This window comes from Armigeres subalbatus, chromosome 2 (genome assembly GCF_024139115.2).
Source record: "Armigeres subalbatus isolate Guangzhou_Male chromosome 2, GZ_Asu_2, whole genome shotgun sequence".
Taxonomy (NCBI): domain Eukaryota; kingdom Metazoa; phylum Arthropoda; class Insecta; order Diptera; family Culicidae; genus Armigeres; species Armigeres subalbatus.
The window spans coordinates 330,718,408-330,743,371 of NC_085140.1; the positions used below are offsets into that span (position 1 = coordinate 330,718,408).

The 24,964-nt window shown below is 40.9% G+C and overlaps 1 protein-coding gene across 3 annotated transcripts; it reads right to left on the reverse strand.

Annotated features, from left to right (window-relative positions):
• LOC134212743 (enhancer of mRNA-decapping protein 4 homolog) lies at positions 1-24,298 on the reverse strand. Of its 3 annotated transcripts, none has more exons than XM_062690862.1 (9): positions 24,043-24,298; positions 23,619-23,808; positions 23,121-23,326; positions 22,403-23,045; positions 11,368-12,389; positions 1,608-2,902; positions 1,367-1,532; positions 760-1,297; positions 1-697 (listed from the first exon to the last, which is right to left on the reverse strand). In XM_062690862.1, the coding sequence occupies exons 2-9, from the start codon at positions 23,675-23,677 to the stop codon at positions 508-510; spliced, it is 4,119 nt and encodes a 1,372-aa protein (XP_062546846.1). In that variant the 5' UTR covers positions 23,678-23,808; positions 24,043-24,298; the 3' UTR covers positions 1-507. The 3 variants fall into 3 exon arrangements, with proteins under 3 accessions (XP_062546846.1, XP_062546845.1, XP_062546844.1); XM_062690861.1 differs by having other exon boundaries at positions 23,619-23,878; positions 23,948-24,298; XM_062690860.1 differs by having other exon boundaries at positions 23,619-24,298.
• Between the last annotated feature and the right edge of the window lie 666 nt (positions 24,299-24,964).

Consider the following 24,964-nt stretch of genomic DNA (forward strand, 5'->3'; position numbering starts at 1 on the left):
TTCGATTTTTTTTCTCAGAATGTTATTGTTGTTTGATTCAGAATAAAAGATTTGTTTTGAATTTCGATTGGATGAGTAATTTAAAAAATATATTCAATGCTCGATAGGCATCTTTCTTCGCGCCAAATTACACCCATCCTGTTAACATCGAAGGAGAGGCAATTCAAATAGTAACGAACGAAATGCAAGAATATTTGATTACGAACTACAACAATAGCGAGATACTTGGAAGCATTGTGAACATCATTGTATTATAGCTTTGAATGAAAAGCTCGAATTGACCGAAATTATTTAAATCGCACTTTTCTTTAATCAAAGTGCTTTAAATCCAAAAATTTAAAAAAAAAACCCGAAGAGATCAGTTTCGATAACATTGTCAAATTGAATGCTTTGTCAGAAAGCATTGCATTTGTTTCCATAAAAAATAGTCAATTCTTTTGAAAGAAGAAAGATACTTCCCGGGAAGATCAGACTTGTTGATGCGCGTCTTCCTTATTTCCACTGATATCAGAATTGTTTGTACGCCAAACCCTTGATAGCAATCATCAGCATCTTCACGCTGGTGGCCAACGGATGGCCCGGGTTGGAGCTGAGATAGTTCTGACAGTTTTGCGTCAATTCTCGCAGCACCTTGGGTGCGTGTTCCTTTGTGATGGGATCCGAAAAGTCCAAAATAACGATCGAATCCGAGAGGTACCTGATGGAAGAAAGTAGAGATGTATTAAGTTTTTTGTAAGTTTATAATAGTGTCCTAAATACCTGTATTTCAACTCGGTGTAGTTTGTCATGTCAGCAGAGATTTGCTGAATGAGGGACAACAGCACGGTTTGTTCGAGCGGGCATGGGTTGAACACCTGTTTGTAATCTGCTTTTTCGAGGATGAACTCAACCAGACTCAGATCGTTTGATATCAGTGCTTTGTGGAAGGCTTGGTTAATCTGTCCGGTTGCGAGGAGTAATCGGATTTGCTCGTGAATGTCCACACTCGACGGGGCCGGAGTTTGTGCTTGCGATCGCACCGCCGAGAGTACGGAGTCTTCCAGGGAGGACGCTTGCGCTTCCAGACCTTTCTCAATTTCCTGCCGGATGTTTTCCCGGATCACCTTCAGAAGGTTCACTTGGAGCAACTTGAAGTCTCGTGACATGTCTTCTCGTAACGTTGTAGCGCTTGCTTTGTATTGCTGGTCAGTATTGGTGTTCACTTGATCGGGTAGCTTCTTCACTAAATCAATTACATCATCGGTTCGGTCGGTGAACTGCTTCTGCTGGCCGATATATTGCTCCAGTTTTTGTAGATCTTGGAATAAATGGACGGAATTGTAGTAAGTTTCAATAGTTAAGATAACATTACATTACAAATACTTACATTCCTTAGTACCTGTTGCAAACGTATAACTAAGCTGGACGAATATCTCTCGCAAAACGCGCTCGTTTTGGGGTAAAATAATTTTGTGCAAGGAATCTGTGTACAGTTTCTCGAGTCCTGATTTTACTCCAGCTTCCACAGCCTGATTCATAGCATCAAGGAAAGCCTGTAAAATGGAACATACAAAACATATTCTAATTAGGCTAAACCTCCGACGCGCTATATAGAGATTAGATCTTACCTGCGATCGACACACATTCTCGATGTTCGTCTTCTGCAGCCTGTCGTTGTAATGCAACCTCCAGTTATTGATATCGTTTTGGAGTAACTTCATCATGCTGTCCAGCTTAGTTCCAACGATTAGTATCAACTGGCTTTGCATATCACGGGCAATGATTGGGCGCAGTTTATCCACGACGACGGTCTGCATCTGTACCAATTCTCGTGAGAGACGATCCTCACCTGCCAGTCTACCCATGTGAAAGGTTTCGTTGAATTTACCGGGTAGCAATGAGAAAATCTTGTTGATTTCATTGTGATGGGATTTGGCATCCTCCAGTCTAGCCCGGTTCAGTTCATGAATCTGCGAACGAAGACCGGAAATTTGATGTGACTGCTCTTGGACGACATCCAGTAGCCGATTCATCTTTTGGGTAACTTCATCAAGCTGTTTGGAGTTCTGCGGCACCGTCGCCATCAACGGAGGTTGTGGAGGTTGAGGTTGATCCGATGGCCCCTCCGGTAGTAGTCGATGCAAGGCTCTAGCAGGTTTCGCTTCTCCATGAGTGACGTTGACCTTCTGCGGCGCCGTCACCACCATCGGAGGTTGCGGAAGTTGAGGTTGTAGCGATGGCGGATGAGGCACCTTCGGTACTTTTGGCCAATTGAGATTGTTGGTGGGTTCTGGTTCCACGAGCTTCTCTTGAGAAGGAAGCTGCTCCAGGTTTTCTGCTAATAGTCCATGCAAGACTCTAGCCGATTCCGGTTCTCCATGAGTAACTTTGACCTTCCGTTGTTGGATAACATCGTCGTCATCATCGTCATCTATGTTCTTAAAATTATAGCCTTCGTCTTCATCGTCATCATCGTTGATCTCATTTTCCAAATCATTCAGCTCATCGTCCTCGGCACCGATTCCATCGGTTTCGTCCAACAAAACGTTATCCGAATCGTAATATTCGTTCAAGCAGTCGTTATCTTTCAGCGAGAGAATCTCCTGAACCTCACGGCTTGGACTGGAGCCGCCACTGGCGAGCATCTCGGCCGAAGGCATCGGCGGCACAGGTGGAGTTTCCAGAAGAGATTTTTGCTGCAGGTCTACTGATTGCCGTACCTTGGCCTGTTCCTGCTCTTCAATCATGGTACTGTTGACGATGTTCAGCATACTCAATGGGGATGGTTTTTCTTTAAAACTATCGTTGGGAGATTCGCCAGATGTTTGCAATTGGTGTTGCTGTTGCTGCTTGGTCACACTGGCCAGCATGAAGAGAGTGTTGAGTACATTTGGATTGACGGTGTCGTCGGTTTTTTGTTTATCTGTAACAGTCAAAATCATAAGTCTCAGTTATTTCTTCAATACAATCTTTTTCGTTAAAATTCTAGCATTTTTGCTTATTTAATTTTTAGCTTATCTAATAGGTACAATTTGCTCAGTTGTTTACGGATTTCCTTTCAATGATTTTTTTTCTTCTTATTTTTATATTTAGGGTATGACGGGGCAAACGAAGCGAAGCTAAACGGATTGGACTAGTCATCAACACGTCGAAGACGAAGTACATGACAAGAATACGCTCAAGAGAGGACAATGTAGGCCACTCACCACGAGTTTGTATTGGTGGTGACGAAATCGAGATGGTTGAAGAATACGTGTACTTGGCCTCACTAGTGACCCCCGATAACGATGCCATTAGCATTAGCATTAACATTAGCATTCAGCAAATTGGCATAAATTCGTAGGTGATTAAAGACTATTGTATGAGAGTAGCATCACTTTCATCCGTTACCACAGATAATGATTTGGGACTAATCACTATCTCTTAGATAGATGGAAGCAATGTACTCTCCAATAGTCGAGATCTGTCCTGGCCACGTCCTTAGCAATCACATTAGCTTTAGGGAGAACCATCCATCTTTCACACCGCGAAAGTCGGAAGACTGTGGTGGGCCAGGCACGTAGTTAGAATGTCGGATAGTAATCCGGGGAAAATGGTTCTCGACAACGATCTGACGGGAACAAGAAGGCGAGGTGCACAGCGAGCAAAGTGGATCGATCAGGTGAAGGACGATTTGCAGGCCCTCCGCAGACTGCGTGGTTGGCGACGTGACGTGCAGCCAAGGAATGAGCTGAATGGAGACGACTTTTATGCACTCCACAGGCCACTCCCTAAGACCGGATAATAAATTTATCTTAAGACTGATAATTTCATTTTGCAGCGTTTGGTGGGGCTATGAGAGTGCAAGTCAATCCAAAGCCGATAATTGAGAGGGTAATGGCAGAAGAGTCCTTGCAGACCACTTGAATGCCATGGGGTAGGACAAGGATTTGTTGAACTGAGGTTCGGATTTGGAATTGACTCGACTCTAATGCAAAATGTAAGTGAATGTAAACTAGTCAATGATAAAAGGTTAAAATGATAATTCCAAAAATTCTTTCTAGTACTACGTTTTCTAATTTTCAAAAGCAATGTTTAAAATACAATGTCTTCTTCTTTTCTTTGGAAAGAGCATTTTTGGGGTGGTTTAAAAAGTCATATACTCTAATTATTAAGTTATTTAGTTTGTTAGCTTTATGTGACCACATTGAAAATATAAAAACTTATTGCGTATCAGTGTTCTATTTTAAACTTTTATGTATGCAGAATGAAAATTAAATACATGTGTTAGGGTGTAGGGTATGCGTTCATCGAATCACTTTGTCATTGTTTCGTACTTGTTCTTAAGCTGTTTCAACACTACAAACTCAATATAAGATATATCATTTAAAAGTGGAAACTGTTAATAGCCTTATACCCAACTAACAATTTTGGTGCTAAAAGCTTCAACTTCTAGCCTTTGGCTATATAATATTTGAATAAAAGCAGTCAATGCTGAATAAAAGAAAAGCCTCTATTACCCAAATATATATCAGCTAGTCAGTTCGTGCCGAATATGTTTCATCTTTTATCGTTTATGCAGCTTTCACATAGTCATAATACAGCTCTGTCAACAAAGCCTATCGGTTAAGAGCTCATGTATGTAATTGAGTTGCTTGTAAGCAACTTGCTATAGAGGTTGCTGACGTTCAATCATCTCTCTCTTTCAATCGCCTACGAAGGATAGGGTTTGTTTTCATCGGGAAACGTTTCCCGATGAAAACAAACCACATCTTTTCAATGCGCTTGAAAGAGAAAGGTGATTGAACGTCAGCAACCCTTATATTACGGTGAGTAGCATTCACAATGAAAACGTTTTCGCTGTTGTTATAGCACTAACAATTCGCTTTGACGCAGCCGAGCTGTTGCCATCTAGCGGCGACGGACGTGTGCGTGAAATCACTGTTTTTCAACATGGTGAAGTATAAGAAGTATATTTTAAAATGCTTTTAAAATGTTATTAACAGTGATATGTTGAAAACTTTTTAATACATAGGGTTAGAATTTTTAAAAACTACATATTAAGCTCCTTAACTACACAATGTGTCATGTTTTTTTAATCAAAATAATTCAACTTTCGTGTTTTAAATTTCTAACCCAAAAATATGAACATTTTTCGGCTAAAATGTGTTTTAACGCTTTAATAAGCATTTTAAAATTGACGTCCTACATCCCTTGCTGGGTGAAATAAAAAAGCATCACTCCACGAACTCATTCAATCGACTGTCACTGAATGTATTTACTATGTGCAGAAAAAAAAAACATAATTAGCATTGTATGTTGATGTTTACCGCTGAAAGTGCCTCGCGGATGAAAATCGGATTCAGTCCTGTGTGATAAATCACTTTACTCATTTGAAACGTGCTCTGATTTCAGAGAATTTATCAATTTGTAAAATGTGCATAAATCAAGCTCTATCTGGAATAAGGGCGAATGTCGCAAGAGAGAATTCTCTTCGCCGACTTCCCCTCTTTTAAATTAAAGTGACAAGCAGATGATTTCGTTGCGGTTTTCCCCCTCAGAATGAAAAAAAACAATGAAAACTTGCATTCTGAGGTGATAAACCACGAAGAAATCCACTGCTTGTCACTTTTATTTAAAAGAGGGGAAGTCGACGAAGAGAATCCTCTCTTGCGACATTCGCCCTTTTACCAGATAGAGCTTGAAATATTCAATGACTAATATTCAACTGAATATTGACTGTCCAGAGCCGACTATGAATGTGTCGGAAGTGATCCGACAAATGAAGAAAAATGGACTTCACTAAAAATTTTTGATTATTTTACACTCTGTCAGCTATAGGATTCACTTTTCGGTGGCAAAGTAAAGCTTCATCACACCTATTCCCTATCTTTTAGTAGAAATTATCGAGAATGAAAGAAATTATCGATTCAAACGTCGATTTGTCCCATCTCATAGCACTCCCACACAAACTATCAACACAGACAGATAGGGGAAGCCTTCGGCTACCTGTTGGTGGTGTTGGTTTGCGTGGGAGTGCCACTCGTGGGCAAGTAAAAAATGCAAACAGATTTTTCGTTCTCCAAATATTTTGTATCCTAAATGAGCATGAGCATGAGCATGATTGATCGCCCACGGTTGCTCCTCCGTCAGCTGTAATTACACAGAGAACCAACAGATGATGTTTGGGGCTAACATAATCTTCAATGTGTAAGAACTGGTGACCCAAATTCAAGCAATACCAGCGCCGGCCGTGTCCGAATGCAGGTCAATTAGGGAATACGTAGGAAACTGTTGACGTGATACTCGCTTTGATGGAAGCCGACGAGTCATCTGCACTTCCACGAGAAATCACTGGGATGTTGGATATATAGGGAAGGGAGTGTGGCAGGGTTCGTTTTGGTAAACGGTATGCCGGGTGTAGCGTGTAGTTTGATCGAGAGTCAAACAAAAACACAATCGGACGCGCACTAATTGATTGACTTACGACCGCACAATGCAGAACAACATATTTTGAAGATCGCGCGATCGTTCTGCGTGCTAAAAGAAAAACTAAAGTTTTACTCGCTAATTGACTCATCCGCACAACGCAGAACATAATATTTCGATGATCGCGCGATCGTTCTGCATACTAGAGAAAACACGATCGGACGCGCACTACACAGAAAAAGTTAAGTACAAAAAAAAAACACTGGGTACAAAGTTTCATTTTTTAACTCTCACTTCTCTTATAAATAATATTGAGGAAAGGAAACACGATCGAACGCGCACTCTTGCATGTACTATTCAAATAAAACTTCAAACTATTGCATTCTCTCGTATGTAATTTTCTTATATGAATCCAATATTTATCTGAATAGACACTTTTTTGACACATATAACCAACACTTACATGAATTTCAACTATATTAGACTCATTACTCATTCAACTTTTATTTAGTTCACTTTAAATTCATCCACACATTTGATTTAAAGTTCAGAGTTTTTGTTGGAAAAAAATGTCTGTCCATTTTGTATTCTTATTAATTTCAATTGCATTTTTGTATGTGTTATAAAGATTAGTGTAATCAATCTTTTATTAGATAGTCTCATAACAACGCGAAAGAAGAAAATAACGAAACAAAGAGGTATTTATTTTATTTCTACAATTAATTTACCTGTAGATTTACCAATAAACAAACATCAAAAATTATTTGGACAGAAAATTTATTAAGGGCTTTATTGTATTTATTCACCTTAACCTCTCCATCGAATATTGGCATCTGAACATGTGTAACGTGTTGAAAGAAGGGTATAGCGCGAGATAATGTTCTGCTTCTTATTGGCATTACATCCCCCACCGGGACACTGCCACCTCGCAATCCAGTACTCATTCAGCACTTCCACAGTTATCAACTGCGAGGTCTCTAAGCCAGACTACCACTTTTACATTCGTATATCATGAGAAAATTCCCAACCCAAAAATTTCATTGACCCACAGCGTGGTCTTGCTTTGCTGTCGGGCATCTCATCGTACGGCTAAGAAGGACTTGATTATGCAACTCATATCAACTATTGTATAAGCTTATCTTACACTTTACTTACACACTCATCCTTTGGATGGGTTGATGTGATGAAAAGCAAACGGATTAGTTTTTCGTACTTGCGATTTCTGACAAGCATACATGCTTGGAGAATCTTGCGACATACTCGACGCTACTCCAGAACATCAAAACAACAACTTAGACGAGATTCCCGAGGTTCCCGATGAAAAAAAACATTTCGTTAAACCCCGAAACAAGATAATTACGAATGAATAATGGTACAATGATGAAATTATGTTGTACATTTCATAAATTCATCCGATTCTGAGGGTGAATATTAAGTTTTTCCATCTATCGTGCGAAAAATAAGAAACAAGCCCACCCGCTTCTCGTCTTTTTTTCCCGGGTAAAATAATGAAAAGCAAAGAAATGATTTTCAGAAAATGTAGCTATGTAAGTTTGTTTTTGTAAGTTGAACACATATGTAAGTTATGTATGAGTAAAAATAATTTCATTCCCGTTATTATTATGTATGTTTTCCGTAGCTCAGAGATTAAACGCGCTTCTATAATGCAAAAATCTTTGGGCTGGGCTCAAATCTCGATCTGTTCGAGGAAAATTTCGGTATTTACTGGGTATATGGATATACATGGCCACCGTACGAAACACGAATGCACAAATGGCCACGTGAACAAGAGACCTCACAACACAAACGACCACTAAACTACAAAATGTCAATATCCCAGTGGTGGAATGCGATGAAAACATGGATAATTGAAATGTGGATTAAATACCTAAAGCGAAAAGTGTCAAACTTCGTTTCGTGCAACACTATTACTCAATATAATGCATTTTTACCATATATGAAAAATTAGAAAGGTCTCACCAAATTACTCGTCTTCCTTCCAACGTAGCTCCTATACATTCCGTTTTCTAAATCCGATATCCATTGGCCATTTCACAAAGTACCACCTCCGATAGTAAAAACTGAAGTCATATTCATCATGGCCAAAACATCACATACATAATAAGAAGATTCACAATAGCAATTTGATTGTTCTAACGCAATACTTTTATGAAATATGCATCCACATAATCACCATCTGGGAGTACAAGCCGAAACACCAGCCGAAACCACAAAAGAAAAATCTTGTCACTAATGTCGTTTTCGTTTTTGCGGTGTAGCTACACTCGTGCTACACTTTTGCACCGAAAATGTTCGTTTTTGATTTTCGTGCTACACCAGTGTAGCATTTTTCTTGCACTGAAACAAGCAGTGTAGCACCAGAAAAAATCAGAGTGTGCCGTGTAGTGTAGTTTGTTGTCAAGTTTCTCACGTTGTTATTGTTTTCTTTTTATGGTATCCAACAGGTATCCATAACAAACAAACCCAACTGCACTCAAAACGTTCGTTTTTGCCGTGCAAAATGCTGCACTAAACGGTGTTGCTACACCTCAAAAACGAAAACGACATAAAATGAAAACACCACTTCTCACGATCATGGCCTCCTCCGAACTCTCCAAATATTTTGTATCCTAAATGGTGCTATAAAAGTATTTTTCAAAGATCTTGTTCGCAGGCATATAAAGATTGGATAGATGATTCGTTATCAGCGATTCTCAACCTCAACCCTTCGAGCTTCTACCTTCATTTTTGCTGTAAATGAAAATTAGCATAACTTATAAGATATATGAAAAACTGACCTGAGAACTAACTGGATATATGGATTCTCAAAAAGTTGCCTGAAATATTCGCTATTCCGTGAAGCTTTCCAATTTAAATTAAGTTTATACGTCAAGCTTCCTATAAGTCCTCAACTTTTGGAGGTTTCCGAACCTTTAAAAGGAGGCTTCCGAGCTACTTAAAATAAGGCATCCGAGCCTCTCGAAATAGAATTTGCGAGCATTTTGAATGGAGAATTTCGTGCCTCTTGAAAGGAGGCTTTCGACCCTCTTGGAAGGAGGCTTTCAAAACTCACGCAAGGAGACTTTCGAGCCTCTTGAAAAAAGGTGCTCGAGCCTCTTGAAAGGAGGCTTTCAAATCTCTTGAAAGAAGGCTTATTATTATTAAGAAGGCTTATTATTATTAAGAAGGCTTCCGATCCTCATAAAAGGATATTTCCGTGCCTCTTAAAAGAAAGTTTCCGAGCCTCTTGAAATTGGCCTTACGAACCTCTTATAAAGGAGGCTTTCGTGCCTCTTTAAGGGGGTGTAAGAGCCTCTTCAAAGGGGACTTTCGATCCTACTAAAAAAAAGGTTCCGAGTTTCCTTAAATTAGGTTTTCGAGTTTCTTAAAAAAAAGGCTTTCGAGCTTCATGAAAGGAGCCTCTCGAAAAGAGGAAGTGGCATTATGGATAAAATACTTGTACAACCATTTTATAAATATAATTGCAAGAATTTTAGATCTGGGAGCTAGAAGGTGACAGCTCTATTGTAACTCCTAAAGCCCGTTTCAAGAACATATGCGTTCCTTAGCTATACTCGTATACAATAAGCCCCGCATGTTTGCACACACATATCATAAGAATATTTGAAGTTTGTTCACACTTCCTGAATCAAAATTAAATCCTTTTGATTCTGGCGCGTATTTAATTATAAAAATATAATTAATAATTTGCAGATCATCATAAAATAGCTTATCTTTTTATCCTTGAACCAGACATGTTCCTTCATTTACATTGCGATTAACGCATGTTCATATTGCATTACCCATTACAATCGATCATCCTATGCTTGCACAAACATGCGCGTGTATGTATATCACTTTTTATGCACTATTCACTATACGTTACATACTATGCATGCATATCTCGCTAAACTTTTCGAAAGGACCTAAGTAACAATTTTTTCCATGAATTAATATAAATATGGCAATCAACAGACCAATGTGAAAGCTTTTGATTGTAGTACTTAAATTAATTTATGAAACAAATGTTACTTAGGTCCTTTTGAAAAGTTAAGCGAGATTTGTTTCGACGGCGGTCACTGCTCAGGCTCTGTTGTTCTACACTCTAAATAATCATCACGTCATATTCACGTGAAAAATCACGTAACTGATCTGTCTTGAACAAACGACGATTTTTACGTGACGTTAGTAATGTTCACCTGAAATTCACGTAACTTTTACTAAAAATCTTGGTGAATATGTTTGTATGTACTCGTAAACAACTTAAGTGAGATTGTTTTAGTGTGATTGCAGCTTCGGCATTTACGGAAAACCAGCAATGTAAACAATCTTCGCGTCAGATTTACCTGAAAACAACCATAGTGGTTACCTAATATCATATAGCTTTCACTAAAAGTTCACGTAACCAGTAAGCAAAAATTACGTAAGGTTCACCTGATCAAACACGTAATTACTTTCAAACTTCACGTCATTAGCACTGGAAAATCCAGTCAGATTCACCTGATAAATCACAAAACTCACCGAATCTAAATTTTGTTCAGGTTACATGACATTCAGATGACACTTACGTGAAAAGTGTGGTGGATGAGAACCACATTTGTTTTCAGGTAAACATGACGTGAAGATTTTTCAAAGTGTACTTTTTGTGCCAAACTGATGCGAAGCACCGCACAAAAGGCAGAGCCCAAAAGCCAATCACACTAGACGAGACGACTGAAATGAGACTTACGTTGCGGACGGGAGTAAGAGGTGCTGCCAAAATGGTCCTATACCCTAGTTCAACGTTAATAATCAAAAGTTTCAATACAACTGGAAAATTGGTGGAGAGTTTCCGAGTCGATTGATATATAAATATCAAAAATCCATCGAAAGATGAATGCGCTAGTAACGTTCATAAACAGCCCATAAACCAAACCTATCAGTGTGACGTTCTTCATGGAGGCCACATAATTTTGCTTCAACAGTATCTATTTTACTTACCCGTTTTCTCAGCAGGTGAACTGAATGAATCCGGTGTCATCAGGTTGAGGGGTTGCTTTGGTGGATTGCTGGCGCTACTGCTCACACTGCCGGCACTATTCGTGGCAGATACTGCTACGGCAATCGCAACGCCCCCGTTGGAACCAGGGGTAGCGATTGCAGCCGACAACGTCACATTTGGTGACCGTATTCGGCCAAGATCCGCGGTAAGTATTGCTTCGCTCGATTTATTGCCACTTTTGTCGGATTTCTCTCCATCGCTTCCGAGGCTGCGATTGGCGATTTCCGCTGCAGTAGTCAACTGATCTTCCTTTTTCATAGAGCTGAGAGACCCGGATGAATTGTGGGAAATATTGCGGTAACCGCTGCTATTGCTGGAGAGAGTGCTAAGCACCTCGGTACCAAGAGGCACACTCGGTTGGTAAAAGAGCATGCACTCCTGAACGCTTTTCGGTTGGACGAGATACATTCGGATCACCACACTGACCACACTAAACAGGGCACTGTTTTCTTCTTCTTCGTAATCGTCCAGTGCTTCGATTAAATACGCATCACTTGTTTTGATCTTGCGAACTGCAACATTCAAAATGCCGAAACTCAATATCGGCGAGGGCAGCGGAAATTCCGCTACCGACGACACAACTGCCTTAGTGACCGGAACCGTATTCGAACCGGAAGTAGTCGAACTGACGGTTGACGCCATGGTGGTGTTTTGTTCTTTACTGTCGCCAGTCTTGGAGCCGTTATAGCTGTCCTCCGATGACTTTCCATTAGTTATGGATTCCCCATTCCCCGATCGGAATGCTTCTTTGCGTATTTGGAGCACGTACAGTTCTCGGGTAACCATATCCGCTAGGATTAGGTAGGACGAGGTGGCATCGATGTCCGCGATGAAGTTCAAGGGTTGATCGATTGAGGGAGCAAATTTGATCGTCTGAGTACACTCCCAGGTTTCGCATGACCAAATCTTGATTTCTGTGTTGTTGTCCGCACAGGTGATGGCGTGTTTCCAAAGAGTTTGACTGTAAGTTAACAAAAAATATTATCAGGGAACGTCGATAAATGACGGAGCATATTTTGTGTGGGGTTGAATGGCCTGGAGGGCAAGGATGTTATCGATCATTTAGTAATCTGCGTTCGATCATTTAGTAGTTTGTCAATAACTCATTCCAGAAGCCTAATTTCAAAATGTATTGTAACAACTTTATTTTAAACAAACATAAAGATGCTCAAGCAACATGAAACAAATAACAATTTAAAATAATGCACGTTCTCTCCTGGAGCCCTAAGAGAGACGGCTTGGTGGTGCCCACTTCGGGAAATGACGAAGTTCCATATGAGATTTTGGTCCATCAGCCGGATCCCGCAAACATATTTTTATTGCGTATTGCGCTTTTTGTCTACAGCAATTAGTTTGCTGTATTCATAGCTGAGCCTTTGTAAAGGATTCTTATCCTATTTGGGCACCACCAAGCCGTCTCTCTTAGGGCTCCAGGAGAGAACGTGCATTATTTTAAATTGTTATTTGTTTCATGTTGCTTGAGCATCTTTATGTTTGTTTAAAATAAAGTTGTTACACTGGCGCCCCACGTTGGGTGCCAATTTTTTTTTTTTTTTTTTTATTCTTTATTTAGGTGTTTTTTTAATTCTAGATTAAGTTCAACACCGATTGGGCGCCAATTTGTAACAGGAGAATCCTGGGTCAAGGCCGAAACAAAACGATACGATACGCTACCAATGTTGCCAAAATAGTCCGGGGTAGCCTGTTACCAGATCCACCTGACTTTTGTAGTGCGCCTTCACTCCACACAGTTACCGACGGAATCGGGTCGGAACTGTAAGCGCGAACTCTTTCCGTTGCGACCAAACCTTAAACCTTCAAAACAAATCCCGCTTATGCGCCAACACACCAGAAGGGAGTGGATTTGGATCTCGGTTACAATAAATTAAAGTAGGAGCATTACATTCAGTTTAGATTCTCTATTGTTTCCCATACATTTTTTCTACTTCCTATCAAACTTCCGCAAGTTACTATCTACTCTAACCTACTCTGCTCGTTGTTAGTCCGATCAAGCCAAGGGACTGGCGATGGACGACAGGCCGGATGGGGGAAGGCCGGACGACGGTAGGGCCGGATGACGATATGCCGGTCGGCGATGGGCCGGTGATTTGTGCACACACCAGCACACGACTCGACCGTACGAGCAACACCACAGCGCACTAGAAGAACGACGGCTCCGGGACCTGCGTAGACCGCACAAAAAAAACCTTCACTTGAAGGTTTAGCCTGGTTAACTTTCGTTCGATAACGCGTTTATACTCTTTTTACGATTCACTTCTTGTCTTCGACTACCGATCACTTTAAGTAAGAGGCTTTGGATCTTTATTCGTTCCTATTTATAATCTACGGCATGAATACCGTAGATAACAATGAGAAGTATTGGCCAACTGATGAGGCTTATCAGATCATTATTAGTTTGTTTATGTTATTAGATCTGCACAAAACTGTTATACGCGGCACGAGTAGGGTTGGTGTCTCAACTAGAAAGGGTACGCTAGTGAGCAGCTACCGTAAAGGTAGTGTTCATAGCCGCCAATTAATAGCATCAGTATCTGTGCTTTGTTGGGAACACAGGTTACCAAATCAAACTGTTACAGTATTGTATGGTGGACTTTTAGTGCGAAGGTTTTTCTACAACTCTCCTTAACAGGTCGATGTTCGAATTCCACTATTAAAGGAGTTACGGTGCTAGTTGCTAAATTTATACTAAATGATAACAAAATATGCAATAATTTAGTCTAAGTTAGTGATACTAGCGCTATAGCTCCGTTATAAGTGAAATTCAAACAACGAACCATACAACACATTTCCACCATACAACACATTTTAAAATTTAGTCTCTGGAATGAGTTATTGACAAACTACTAAATGATCGAAGGCAGATTACTAAATGATCGATAACATTCTTGCTGGAGGGTGAAACAATTAGCCAGGCAGTCAACGGAGCATGTGGAGGTTACACAGAGTGTGGGCTGCTTTGGCGGCAAGTGGGTGGCAGCGGATAGCCCGCACACCCCCAAGTGGTACACATGTGGTACAAGCGAAAGGAAGTTGGGGGTATCGAACGTAGTACCCAAACAGAGTGAGGGACCGTATGTATGGGTGAGCACACAAGTAAGCCTCACATGGTCGGTACTGATAGAATGCGCGAAATCTCGCTAGGCCTGACGGGGGGTTGACGCTCCTGCGGCACTTCAGAAATATGTGTTATATGAATGTGTTATACTGCCTGTAATCGCATAACTGTCCCATATGACTTTTCATCATTTTTGAGGTTTGATGACTAATGGTTATATTTTGGTTTATATTTGTATGCTTTTAAATAAAACTGTGTAATTTGTTCTAAAAATTTCGAAAAATATACTAAGTCGATTTGTCCCATCTTAAAAGTAACAGCATTTCCCATTGTGAAAGTAGCCGTACAATATGTCCCATAAACATGAATTATAACTGACTCTGGTTCAGGAAGATTATCTTTTCTTGTTTTTATTATGACAAATATTCTTAGAACTCTTATCTCGGCCAGCGGATGATGTTTAAGGCCCGGTCATACCAAATTGAGATTGAACAGAGTAGAAACCCATTGGATATTATTTCCCAAAAGATTATTAAACACTTGATCTACCATAAGTCTATACAAACACGTTGGGACAATGTTACATTGTCTTTTGTGGATATACTAATGTACAGAGGATGGTTGGCTTGCTCTGTCGATTCACATGTTCACATGTCGATTCACAACTTTCGTGTTCTCGTTTCACGATCAAAATGAACATTTTTATAATTTGGCTATAGAACTAGTCTAGAACTCTTATTACAAGAAAGTACGATAGCAATTACAATCGTTTTGGTGGAAATGCAGGATTTCTAATTCTTGATGTAACTTCCTACAAAACTCAAAGTAGTGGGACAGGATATGCGATTACTTTCCCTTCCAACAGGCAAAGTAACCGCATATCCTGTCTCATGGATTATTTTCGTAAAAATAAGCTAAAATCGTTTTAATAATGCAAGGCATAGTAAAAGATACATATTTTTACACCACACTGGGGAGAAAAATGGTGGAAAAGCATTTCAATCAAGCAACGCTGAAGAAAATATTGATTATCCCTCCCCTCGGATATGTGATCTTGCCGCGATGGGTGGGCTTACGCCATTAGCACTGATATGGCAACCAAAGACATATGCTGTCGTGGTGGTATCACATATTGACTATTTTTATTCAATGCCGCGTCACAATTTGGCATTGACGCACTGATTTTACGGATGTGCATGTGAACCAACGGACATCGTGTCTTGGAGCTTGGGATAGTAATGCAGTGAGGTGGGCCTCTTTCCTCAGTAATAATGAAGTGAGATCTCCTCCTTTTTTGCAATACTTTTCCTGATGTGTTCCCTGATGATGATGAGTCGTAGCTACGCTTAAATCTAGCTAGATAGGTATATATAGAGAAAATGTAATCAACTTTATCGACATTAATAGAAAATTGACATAAATAGGATTCACTGAGTAGAAGTTTTTTCAAAACTAGGAGCGTGGCGCCTCTCTTATTTTGTTATGTCTCAAATTAAAGAGCCATAATATAAAATACCACACATGACAACTATGGTATACAAACAATCTAATAATGGCTTCATTCTCGATCATTTTTATTAACAGATAGGGAATAGGCGTGATGAAGCTTTATTTTGCCACCGAAAAGTGAATCCTATAGCTGACCACGACTTATATAATGATAGTTATTTTACACTTGCTCGTAAGGATTTATGAGGATTAGAAACGGTAGGGCAAATTTCATTATCTTCGCTCAACTTTAAAGCAATGCTTTTCCAAACTTTTTAACTAGGTTTTTCATCTATGCGGAAACGAGAGATTAGTATTAGACAAATAAAATTAGGGAGATTAGTATTAGATAAATAAAATGAAGGAACGACGCAACATACTCTACAATGAGTATCGACTTAAACTGAATTACGTAGAGAACCCAAAGACTAATAAAGGCAATGTGATAGGTGAATTTGTACAAACTCGTCTTATGACAAGTGAATTTAACAAGTTAAAACAAAATGACATCTTAAGAAATATTAGACAAATTTAGAAGTAAGCTTACTGTTTGACTATTAAAACTTGTAATACCAGACATCACTGCATTTGGTAGAAGACATAAAGATAGGTACAGTTCTCCAAACTACTTCTTTAAACGCATCAAAACAAGGGAAGCTCTTAGATTAAAATTTCGATTCATGATATCATAACTTGTATAAACACTATCAAGATAATATCCCCAATTTAAGTTTGGGTTTGGGGTCTCTAGTTGAAAATTGAAATGCGGCTTCAAAATTCAAGACGTAAGTTTGTATCGAAAATTAGGGATGTTCAAGCTAAGAGGAATATCAAACATTGCTGGTTGATCAATAATTGCCTAACTTACGGGTGTTATCAACCCGGCACTGCATTCATGTTTCTTCAGTATTTTCGTCGTTTTTCGATTGATTTTGATTCTGTTTTTTTTTTTCTAGAAATATGCTACAGTAAGTATTACTACAGATCTTCTAGGTTCTCCAAATTTCCTGGAGTTTAGGTCGTTTGGTCTTCCAGATAAGCTACAGCTGGGGCTACCCCAAACGGCATAATTCCATTTGGCATAACGAGTTGAATAGCCAGGGGCCATTTGGCATAACGACCGTTTGGCATAATAAAGAAAAATAGTCATAATGATTTCAGGGCCATTTGGAGAAGGAGTCATCTACTATTTAGCTTCATACCGGGCAAATACATACTTTTAAACTCTACTACTCTTTTGCCTTATTCTAGGTAAATACGTACTTCTAAAAACGGAAATCATATATTCCTACGATTAACCTTTTTTGTGCCAAATGGTAGTTTTGCCAAACGGCCCATTGTATTTAATACATTTTTCGAGGATTATGCCAAATGGTCTTTATGCTAAAGGGCCTTTAGACATTTAAATCGTTATGCCAAATGGCATTATGACATATGGGCTTCCCCAGCTACAGCTGATTTTTTCATTTAATTTAGTTAACATCTAAACAGATAACACTGAATCAACAATTTGACGCCACAATGCACGGTTCGAGGCCGCATCTCTCCATCCTCGGATACGCCCCACGCTCGCCAAGTCGTTTTGCACCTGGTCTGCCCATCTCGCTCGCTGCGCTCCACGCCGTCTCGTACCTGCCGGATCGGAAGCGAACACCATCTTTGCAGGGTTGCTGTCCGGCATTCTTGCAACATGTCCTGCCCATCGTACCCTTCCGGCTTTAGCTACCTTCTGGATACTGGGTTCGCCGTAGAGTTGGGCGAGCTCATGGTTCATTCTTCGCCGCCACACACCGTTTTCTTGCACACCACCAAAGATGGTCCTAAGCACCCGTCTCTCGAATACTCCGAGTGCTTGCAAGTCCTACTCGAGCATTGTCCATGTTTCTGGCGTCCGTAGAGGACAACCGGTCTTATAAGCGTCTTGTACATGACACATTTGGTGCGGTGGCGAATCTTTTTCGACCGCAGTTTCTTCTGGAGCCCGTAGTAGGCCCGACTTCCACAGATGATGCGCCTTCGTATTTCACGACTAACGTTGTTGTCAGTCGTTAGCAAGGGCCGAGGTAGACGAATTCCTCGACCACCTCAAAGGTATCCCCGTCTATCGTGGATCTGTTGAAAATCGTACCCCGGCTGTTACACCCGGCTCTCCGCATGACACCTTCTAGCACAATGTTGAACAACAGGCACGAAAATCCATCACCTTGTCTTAGTCCCCGGCGCGATTCGAACGAACTGGAGTGTTCGCCCGAAATCTTCACACAGTTTTGCACACCATCCACCGTTGCTTTGATCAGTCTGGTAAGCTTCCCAGGGAAGCTGTTCTCGTCCATAATTTTCCATAGCTCTACGCGGTCTATACTGTCGTATGCCGCCTTGAAGTCAACGAACAGATGGTGCGTTGGGACCTGGTATTCACGACATTTTTGAAGGATTTGCCGTACAGTAAAGATATGGTCCGTTGTCGAGCGGCCGTCAACAAAGCCGGCTTGATAACTTCCCACGAACTCGTTCACTAATGGTGACAGACGACGGAAGATGATCTGGGATATCACTTTGTAAGCGGCATTAAGGATGGTGATCGCTCGAAAGTTCTCACACTCCAGTTTGTCGCCTTTCTTGTAGATGGGGCACATAACCCCTTCGATCCACTCCTCCGGTAGCTGTTCGGTTTCCCAGATTCTGACTATCAGTTTGTGCAGGCAAGTGGCCAGCTTTTCCGGCCCCATCTTGATGAGCTCAGCTCCGATACCATCCTTACCAGCTGCTTTATTGGTCTTTAGCTGTCGAATGGCATCCTTAACTTCCCTCAAGGTGGGGGCTGGTTGACTTCCATCGTCCGTTGAACTGACCTAGTCATCTCTTCCGCTGCCTTGACTTTCACTGCCTGTACTCTCAGCGCCATTCAGATGTTCCTCGTAGTGCTGCTTCCACCTTTCGATCACCACACGTTCGTCCGTCAAGATGCTCCCATCCTTATCCCGGCACATTTCCGCTCGCGGCACGAAGCCTTTGCGGGATGCGTTGAGCTTCTGATAGAACTTGCGTGTATCTTGAGAACGGCACAGCTGTTCCATCTCCTCGCACTCCGCTTCTTCCAGGCGGCGTTTCTACTCCTGAAAAAGGCGGGTCTGCTGTCTCCGCTTCCGTCTATAACGTTCCACGTTCTGCCGGGTACCTTGCTGCAGCGCGACCGCCCGCGCTGCGTCCTTCTCCTCCAGAATCTGTCTGCACTCTTCGTCGAACCAATCGTTCCGTCGACCTCGACCCATATACCCGACGTTGTTCTCCGCTGCGTCGGTAATGGCTGCTTTGACTGTATTCCAGCAGTCCTCAAGAGGGGCCCCATCGAGCTCTCCCCCTTTTCCGGCAACGCTGCCTCGAGATGCTGCGCGTATGCAGTGGCGACATCAGGTTGCTTCAGTCGCTCTAGGTCGTACCGCGGCGGTCGTCGGTACCGAACATTGTTGATGACGGATAGTTTTGGGCGCAGTTTAACCATCACCAGAGTGGTCAGAGTCGATGTTAGCGCCACGATATGTCCTGACGTCGATAATGTCGGAGAAGTGCCGTCCATCAATCAGAACGTGGTCGATTTGTGATTCTGTCTGCAGTGGTGATCTCCAGGTGTACCGATACGGGAGGCTGTGTTGGAAGTAGGTGCTGCGAATGGCCATATTCTGCGAATGGCCATGGCTACAGCTGATATGGGATCGAAATTAACTGTTTTGTCCATACAGGCTCACAGAGTTTAAGGGTATTATTAACAACTAGTTTATTTGTGGACGCAATAGCGCCCGTGGAAAGTGTTTATTTTTATTTTTAAGAGTCTTTTCTGCATTTAAAAAAAATCAAAATTTTCAACGTCTGTTGTCTGTGATTTTTTTCATCAAATGCTGTGTCTGGTTGTCTAAAGTTGTCACTGGCTTTGTTTTCTGCATCCGATAGTAAAAAAAGAATTGAAGTGTCAAATATTTTATTTTTTTGTGAGAATTTCCCCGCGTGCTACGTCTGGTTGGCTAGTCACCGGACAGACAAACAGGGCTATTATATATATGATTCAGTTTTGCCCTGCGCAAATGTTCCAGACACTCCAAAATGTTCTGGAGCTCATACCATTGGCAGTCATCTACATCTGGTTAAGCCGATAGTATACCATAATGGCTATACTGTTCAAAAGATATGATTTACGATACAAATATTCCAGAAAAGGATGTTCTAAATCAGTTGCTCCTATATAGCATGCATACTATCATGGGCTGCACAACTATTTTGAACTGTTGAAGCAGGCCGCAGAATATTTGATTCTTATTCAATATTGAATCACTTATCATAAGATGAGTTACCGTCTTCAATTTCTTGTACGTGCTTCTACTTAACTCATTAGGGACCCCAAACCTTGGATAATTTTTTATTGCATCTTGAATCACGATCTTGTGAAGTAAATAATTAGAAATTTTGGATACCAATCAAATTCTTCCAGACTGACTATTCCCGGATCTCCAAACAAACTTCCGTTTTGGATTACAAAGCCGCGTTCCAGTTTTTCCAAAAAATACTTCACTGCCGATCAAATCAGTTTGCAACAGCCATCGAGCAAGTAAGTGCAGTGCGTGTTTTAGTCGTTGGGAAAATAATAAAACATCCATTTTGTGTTCGGTCGAAACAAGCGCGATCTTCAATAGTTTGCAGTAGCTATTAAGCAAGTAAGAGCAGTACGTGTTTTAGTCGTCAGGAAAATAATAATATATCCATTTTGTGTTCGATGGCTCATGCGCATGTATTGCGCTTTGCTCCGGTCGAAACAAGCGCGATCTTCAATAGTTTGCAGCAGCCATCGAGCAAGTAAGAGCAGTGCGTGTGTTAGTCGTCGGGAAAATAATGAAATAATGATACTTTTTCAAACCCGTTTTCAACAGCATATGGCATCAAATTCATCTAAAAATGTGTGTATCTTCAAAGCTACAAGAAAATGTGTTATTAAAAATGTAAATCTTTTTTTTTTGCATAACGGTGTAGGGGCAGTAGGGGCAATATGAGCCACCCTTAATTTGGCCTTTATAGCATTATTTTTTCAATTATTTGCCATAGGACCTTTAAAAGAATGTTTCAAAGTTGTCCTACTGTGAAAACCTTATCAAAATTCGATTGAGAAAGGAAATCAAAATTGTTCGTTTAATAAATATAACCACTCTCTCATTCAGCTATTACACTACCTATGATCGTATATCAGTCCCATCTTTGCTGGATTTCCTATTCATATGGGACAAATATGCGATTGTGGTCAGTACACTCCTACCCAGTCTGAAATAGTCTTCCTTAGAATATGGGTGAATATGGGTTCCAAATTTGGTGTACATTGGTAAATGGGTTCAGCAGTTATGCTGAATTAATCAATAACTAAACACTACCCGTCTCTCACACCCTCCCCCTTTTAAAATGACCTACCCACATCCACAAAAATCGTTTCCTTAGGACAGACAATATTTGATACAAATTTGGTTCAAATCGATCATGGGGGCTCCAAACAAAATTTCGTTTTGGATTGCAAAGCAAGATTGCAAATGGGGTTGGGGTCCCTGATGAGTCAAGTATTGACTAAGAACTAAATATTCCGCGGCCTGCTTGAATTGTTCAAAATAGTTGTGCAGTTCATGATAGTAGCAACTGCTAGGAGCAACTGATCTAGAACATCCTTTTCTGTAATATTTGTATCGTAAATCATATCTTTTGAACAGTATAGCCATTATGGGATGCTATCTGCTTAACCAGATGTAGATGACTGCCAACGGTATGAGCTTCAGAACAATTTGGAGTGCCTGGAACATTTGCGCAGGGCAAAACTGAATTATTAATAATACCCTTGAACTATGTGAGCCTGTATGGACAAAACAGTTAACTTCAATTCCATATTAGCTGTAGCTTATCTGGAAGACCATTTTATGAAATTTGGCCACAATATTCTTTGTGTGTAATTTGCTAAATTTGAGTATAATTAGTTAGAGGAAACCCCCTGACAATAATAGAACAAAACCTATCGAAGCCGTTATTTCCTTTAATTCATTTACTAGGCATTAAAAAATTTCTCCAAGTTTACTTTAAATTGTTCAGTCGGTTTCATTGATTTGTATCGTTTATCTAAATATCCCCAAAAGAGCATTTACTGATAATGGCGATGTATCAAGGATGTATTGAAAAAAAAAAAACATACAATCAAGTTGAACCAATGTAAGGTCTATACTGCCTGTAACAGCATAGTTGTCCTATGTTTGCTGGATTTCCTATGTTTTCTAATACTTTATTAAAGTGTTTTTTCTCGAGGTAGAATTCACTGAGTTTTCTATTCATATGGGACAGTTGTGTGATGACAGGCAGTATACTATATGCAAATAAATAATGTCTCTACTTACTCTCCACTCTCCTCGGTGTAATTATCCAAGAAAAAGAAGCTGCTTATAGATTTTCCTTCGTGGGGCTTCCACTGGTGTAAACATCGCGGATTGTTATCGTTAGTATGCTGGTAGACCTGGTAGAACCGAATAACTCCATCTTCACAGCTTATCGCCAGGGTTGTTCCGTCGGCCGAAAATATCGCTCCGGTTATCAACGGGAGAGTTTCCCGGAATTTGAACCCACCATCAGAAATATCACTTCCGGAAAGCTCTCCAGTCCCGTAGCTACGGATTACGGTACCAATGCTGTAGCACTGGAACGAACCCCCGCGGGTCCACACCAACAGCTGACTGGCGTAATCATCTACGAACCCGCTGCCCGAAAGGTACGGACACCAGCTAATCTTATCGCACACTGGAATGTGAGTTTCGATGGGATCGTTGATCTTCAGCAGAAGCGTACAAACCACTTTCTCGTTGACGACGTCCACCTTGTGAACCTGTAGCGAGACTTTGTCGATGATACCCAGCAGGACCTTCGACGAGATGTGGGCAAACTGCAGATCGAGCACTTCGCTCTTCATACCCTTTATCAGCGCTCGCTGACCAATGACCAAGTGCAATATGCGGACCATCCCTTCCTGAACCGTTCTACTGGGCACTGAAAAAGAAAACATTATTCATGTCAATGTCCAAAAAGAACATTATCAATCTCGCCGCAATTAATGCAACTTACCTTTAATAGCGTATGCAATCAGCTTTCCTTCATTGTGGCAGGCAATCAGCCGTCCGGGATAGTTTTTCTGCTCCCATTTATAGTCGACGATATTCATCAATTTGACCCGGGAACTTCCATGGTCATGTTTGCCGGTTCCACCGATAATGGTGACATCTTGGCCGCTGATCTCAATGCATTGTTGCTTTTTATCTTTACTAAATACGCTGAAATAAAACAATCAGGATAATATATTCTATAAATGATCATTGGAATTTTTATATGAATTGGGACATCTAGTAATCGAAACTCATTGATGTTAACATCAATATACCTATTAATTGCATTATTCGTCATTTGCAAACAAAAATGAAATTTCTTCAATCTCTTTAAAATATCTAAAACTCGACCGGACCACGGAAATCTAACACATTGCCTCTGACTTCACAAAATACCTTCTCTTTGCGGTTATTTGAAGTCATAAACAGTTCTATAGAATAGAAAACGTATCATTCTTACATTGTAGTCCCAGGATTTGTACTGGTGGAACTGATGTTTCCCATCTTATTGCCGTCCATTCCGAGCAGTGTTTCAACAGCACTTCCAACGCGATGCACCTCCCGTACCGAATAGTTGTTTCCGTTCTCCTCGCCTGCCTGCTGCCCGCCTGTCGACCACAGAAGTCCTCTCACGAACCGACCAAGCTGAACTGTTCCGATGAGAATGATAATTAGCATAGCATCGCTGCCGCTGCCGGAAGTTTGTTTTCGTTTCTTTCTCTATCAAACACGGTAGTTCGGATATTGTTTATATTTCCTTGCAATAAATTCTATTGGTGAAATCCTAACCGGATGGACTCGTTTTGATTGTCTTCGAACCGACAACGCACCAAATGGCAGCAAAATCCGGAACCTAACAAGGCAATATGGTCCATGCAACTTACTGGAGATAGCGGTCTGAGTTCACTGGCACCAACAACCAAGAGGCAGTTGTTTGTATTGAAAACCGAGTGTTACCGGTAAATATACTTTCCCTAGTCCACAAGCGGGCAAGTAATTCACTTATCGTTCTACCTTAGGGTGCTAATATTACTCTTTTTGAAGTGAAATTTGATTCCGCGGCTCGATAGTTGCACTTTGAATATTTTTTAGCTTTTTTCTCCGATCGTCAGCGCTTTTTGCGTCCAAAACGCATAATGTCGACTGTCAAATAGTTTCATCGATTTTTTTTATTTCCATGGGCGCAGACCGCTGACGAGGGGCCGCATGTGTTCAGATTTTTAACCGAAAATAAACACGGTACCTCCTAAGAGCATCACTATCGGTCGCGAGCATTTTAATCACCGACGAACCGACGTGTCACTGGCGCTCTCTGACTGTCTCACGCTTTTTAACGGTCATTTGCTTTTGCGGGCGATCGCTTCTGTCAAATGAGCTAAGACACAACTCCGCAGTAATGTTAATACACGTTGGGTGGAGGCTGAGCTATGAAAACTTTGCGAGCCATAATGGGGGCGGCGGTAGTGTTCGATGATTTTTCATCATGGTGTCGTGGGCAGCAAATTTGAATTATTTTCCATTAAGTGACACGTCGGTTTGTCGGTGTTTTAATCACCCACGCAGCGCTTTCATTTTAGTTTCGTCACTCGTTTCCGTATCGGTCACTATTTTCGGCTCTCAATTTGGTTGTTGTATTCCGTACCGGTGACGTTTGACAGTTGACAGTTCATCAAAAAGCAGCGCTCTTATCGCGCTACCAAATTTGGTCACCTGTCAGTCGCGCTACTGTTATAGCAGCACTTTTAGTAGCGACCAGTAAAGTGTCAAGTAATAATGATACACTGATAGCAACGGCATATAGTAACG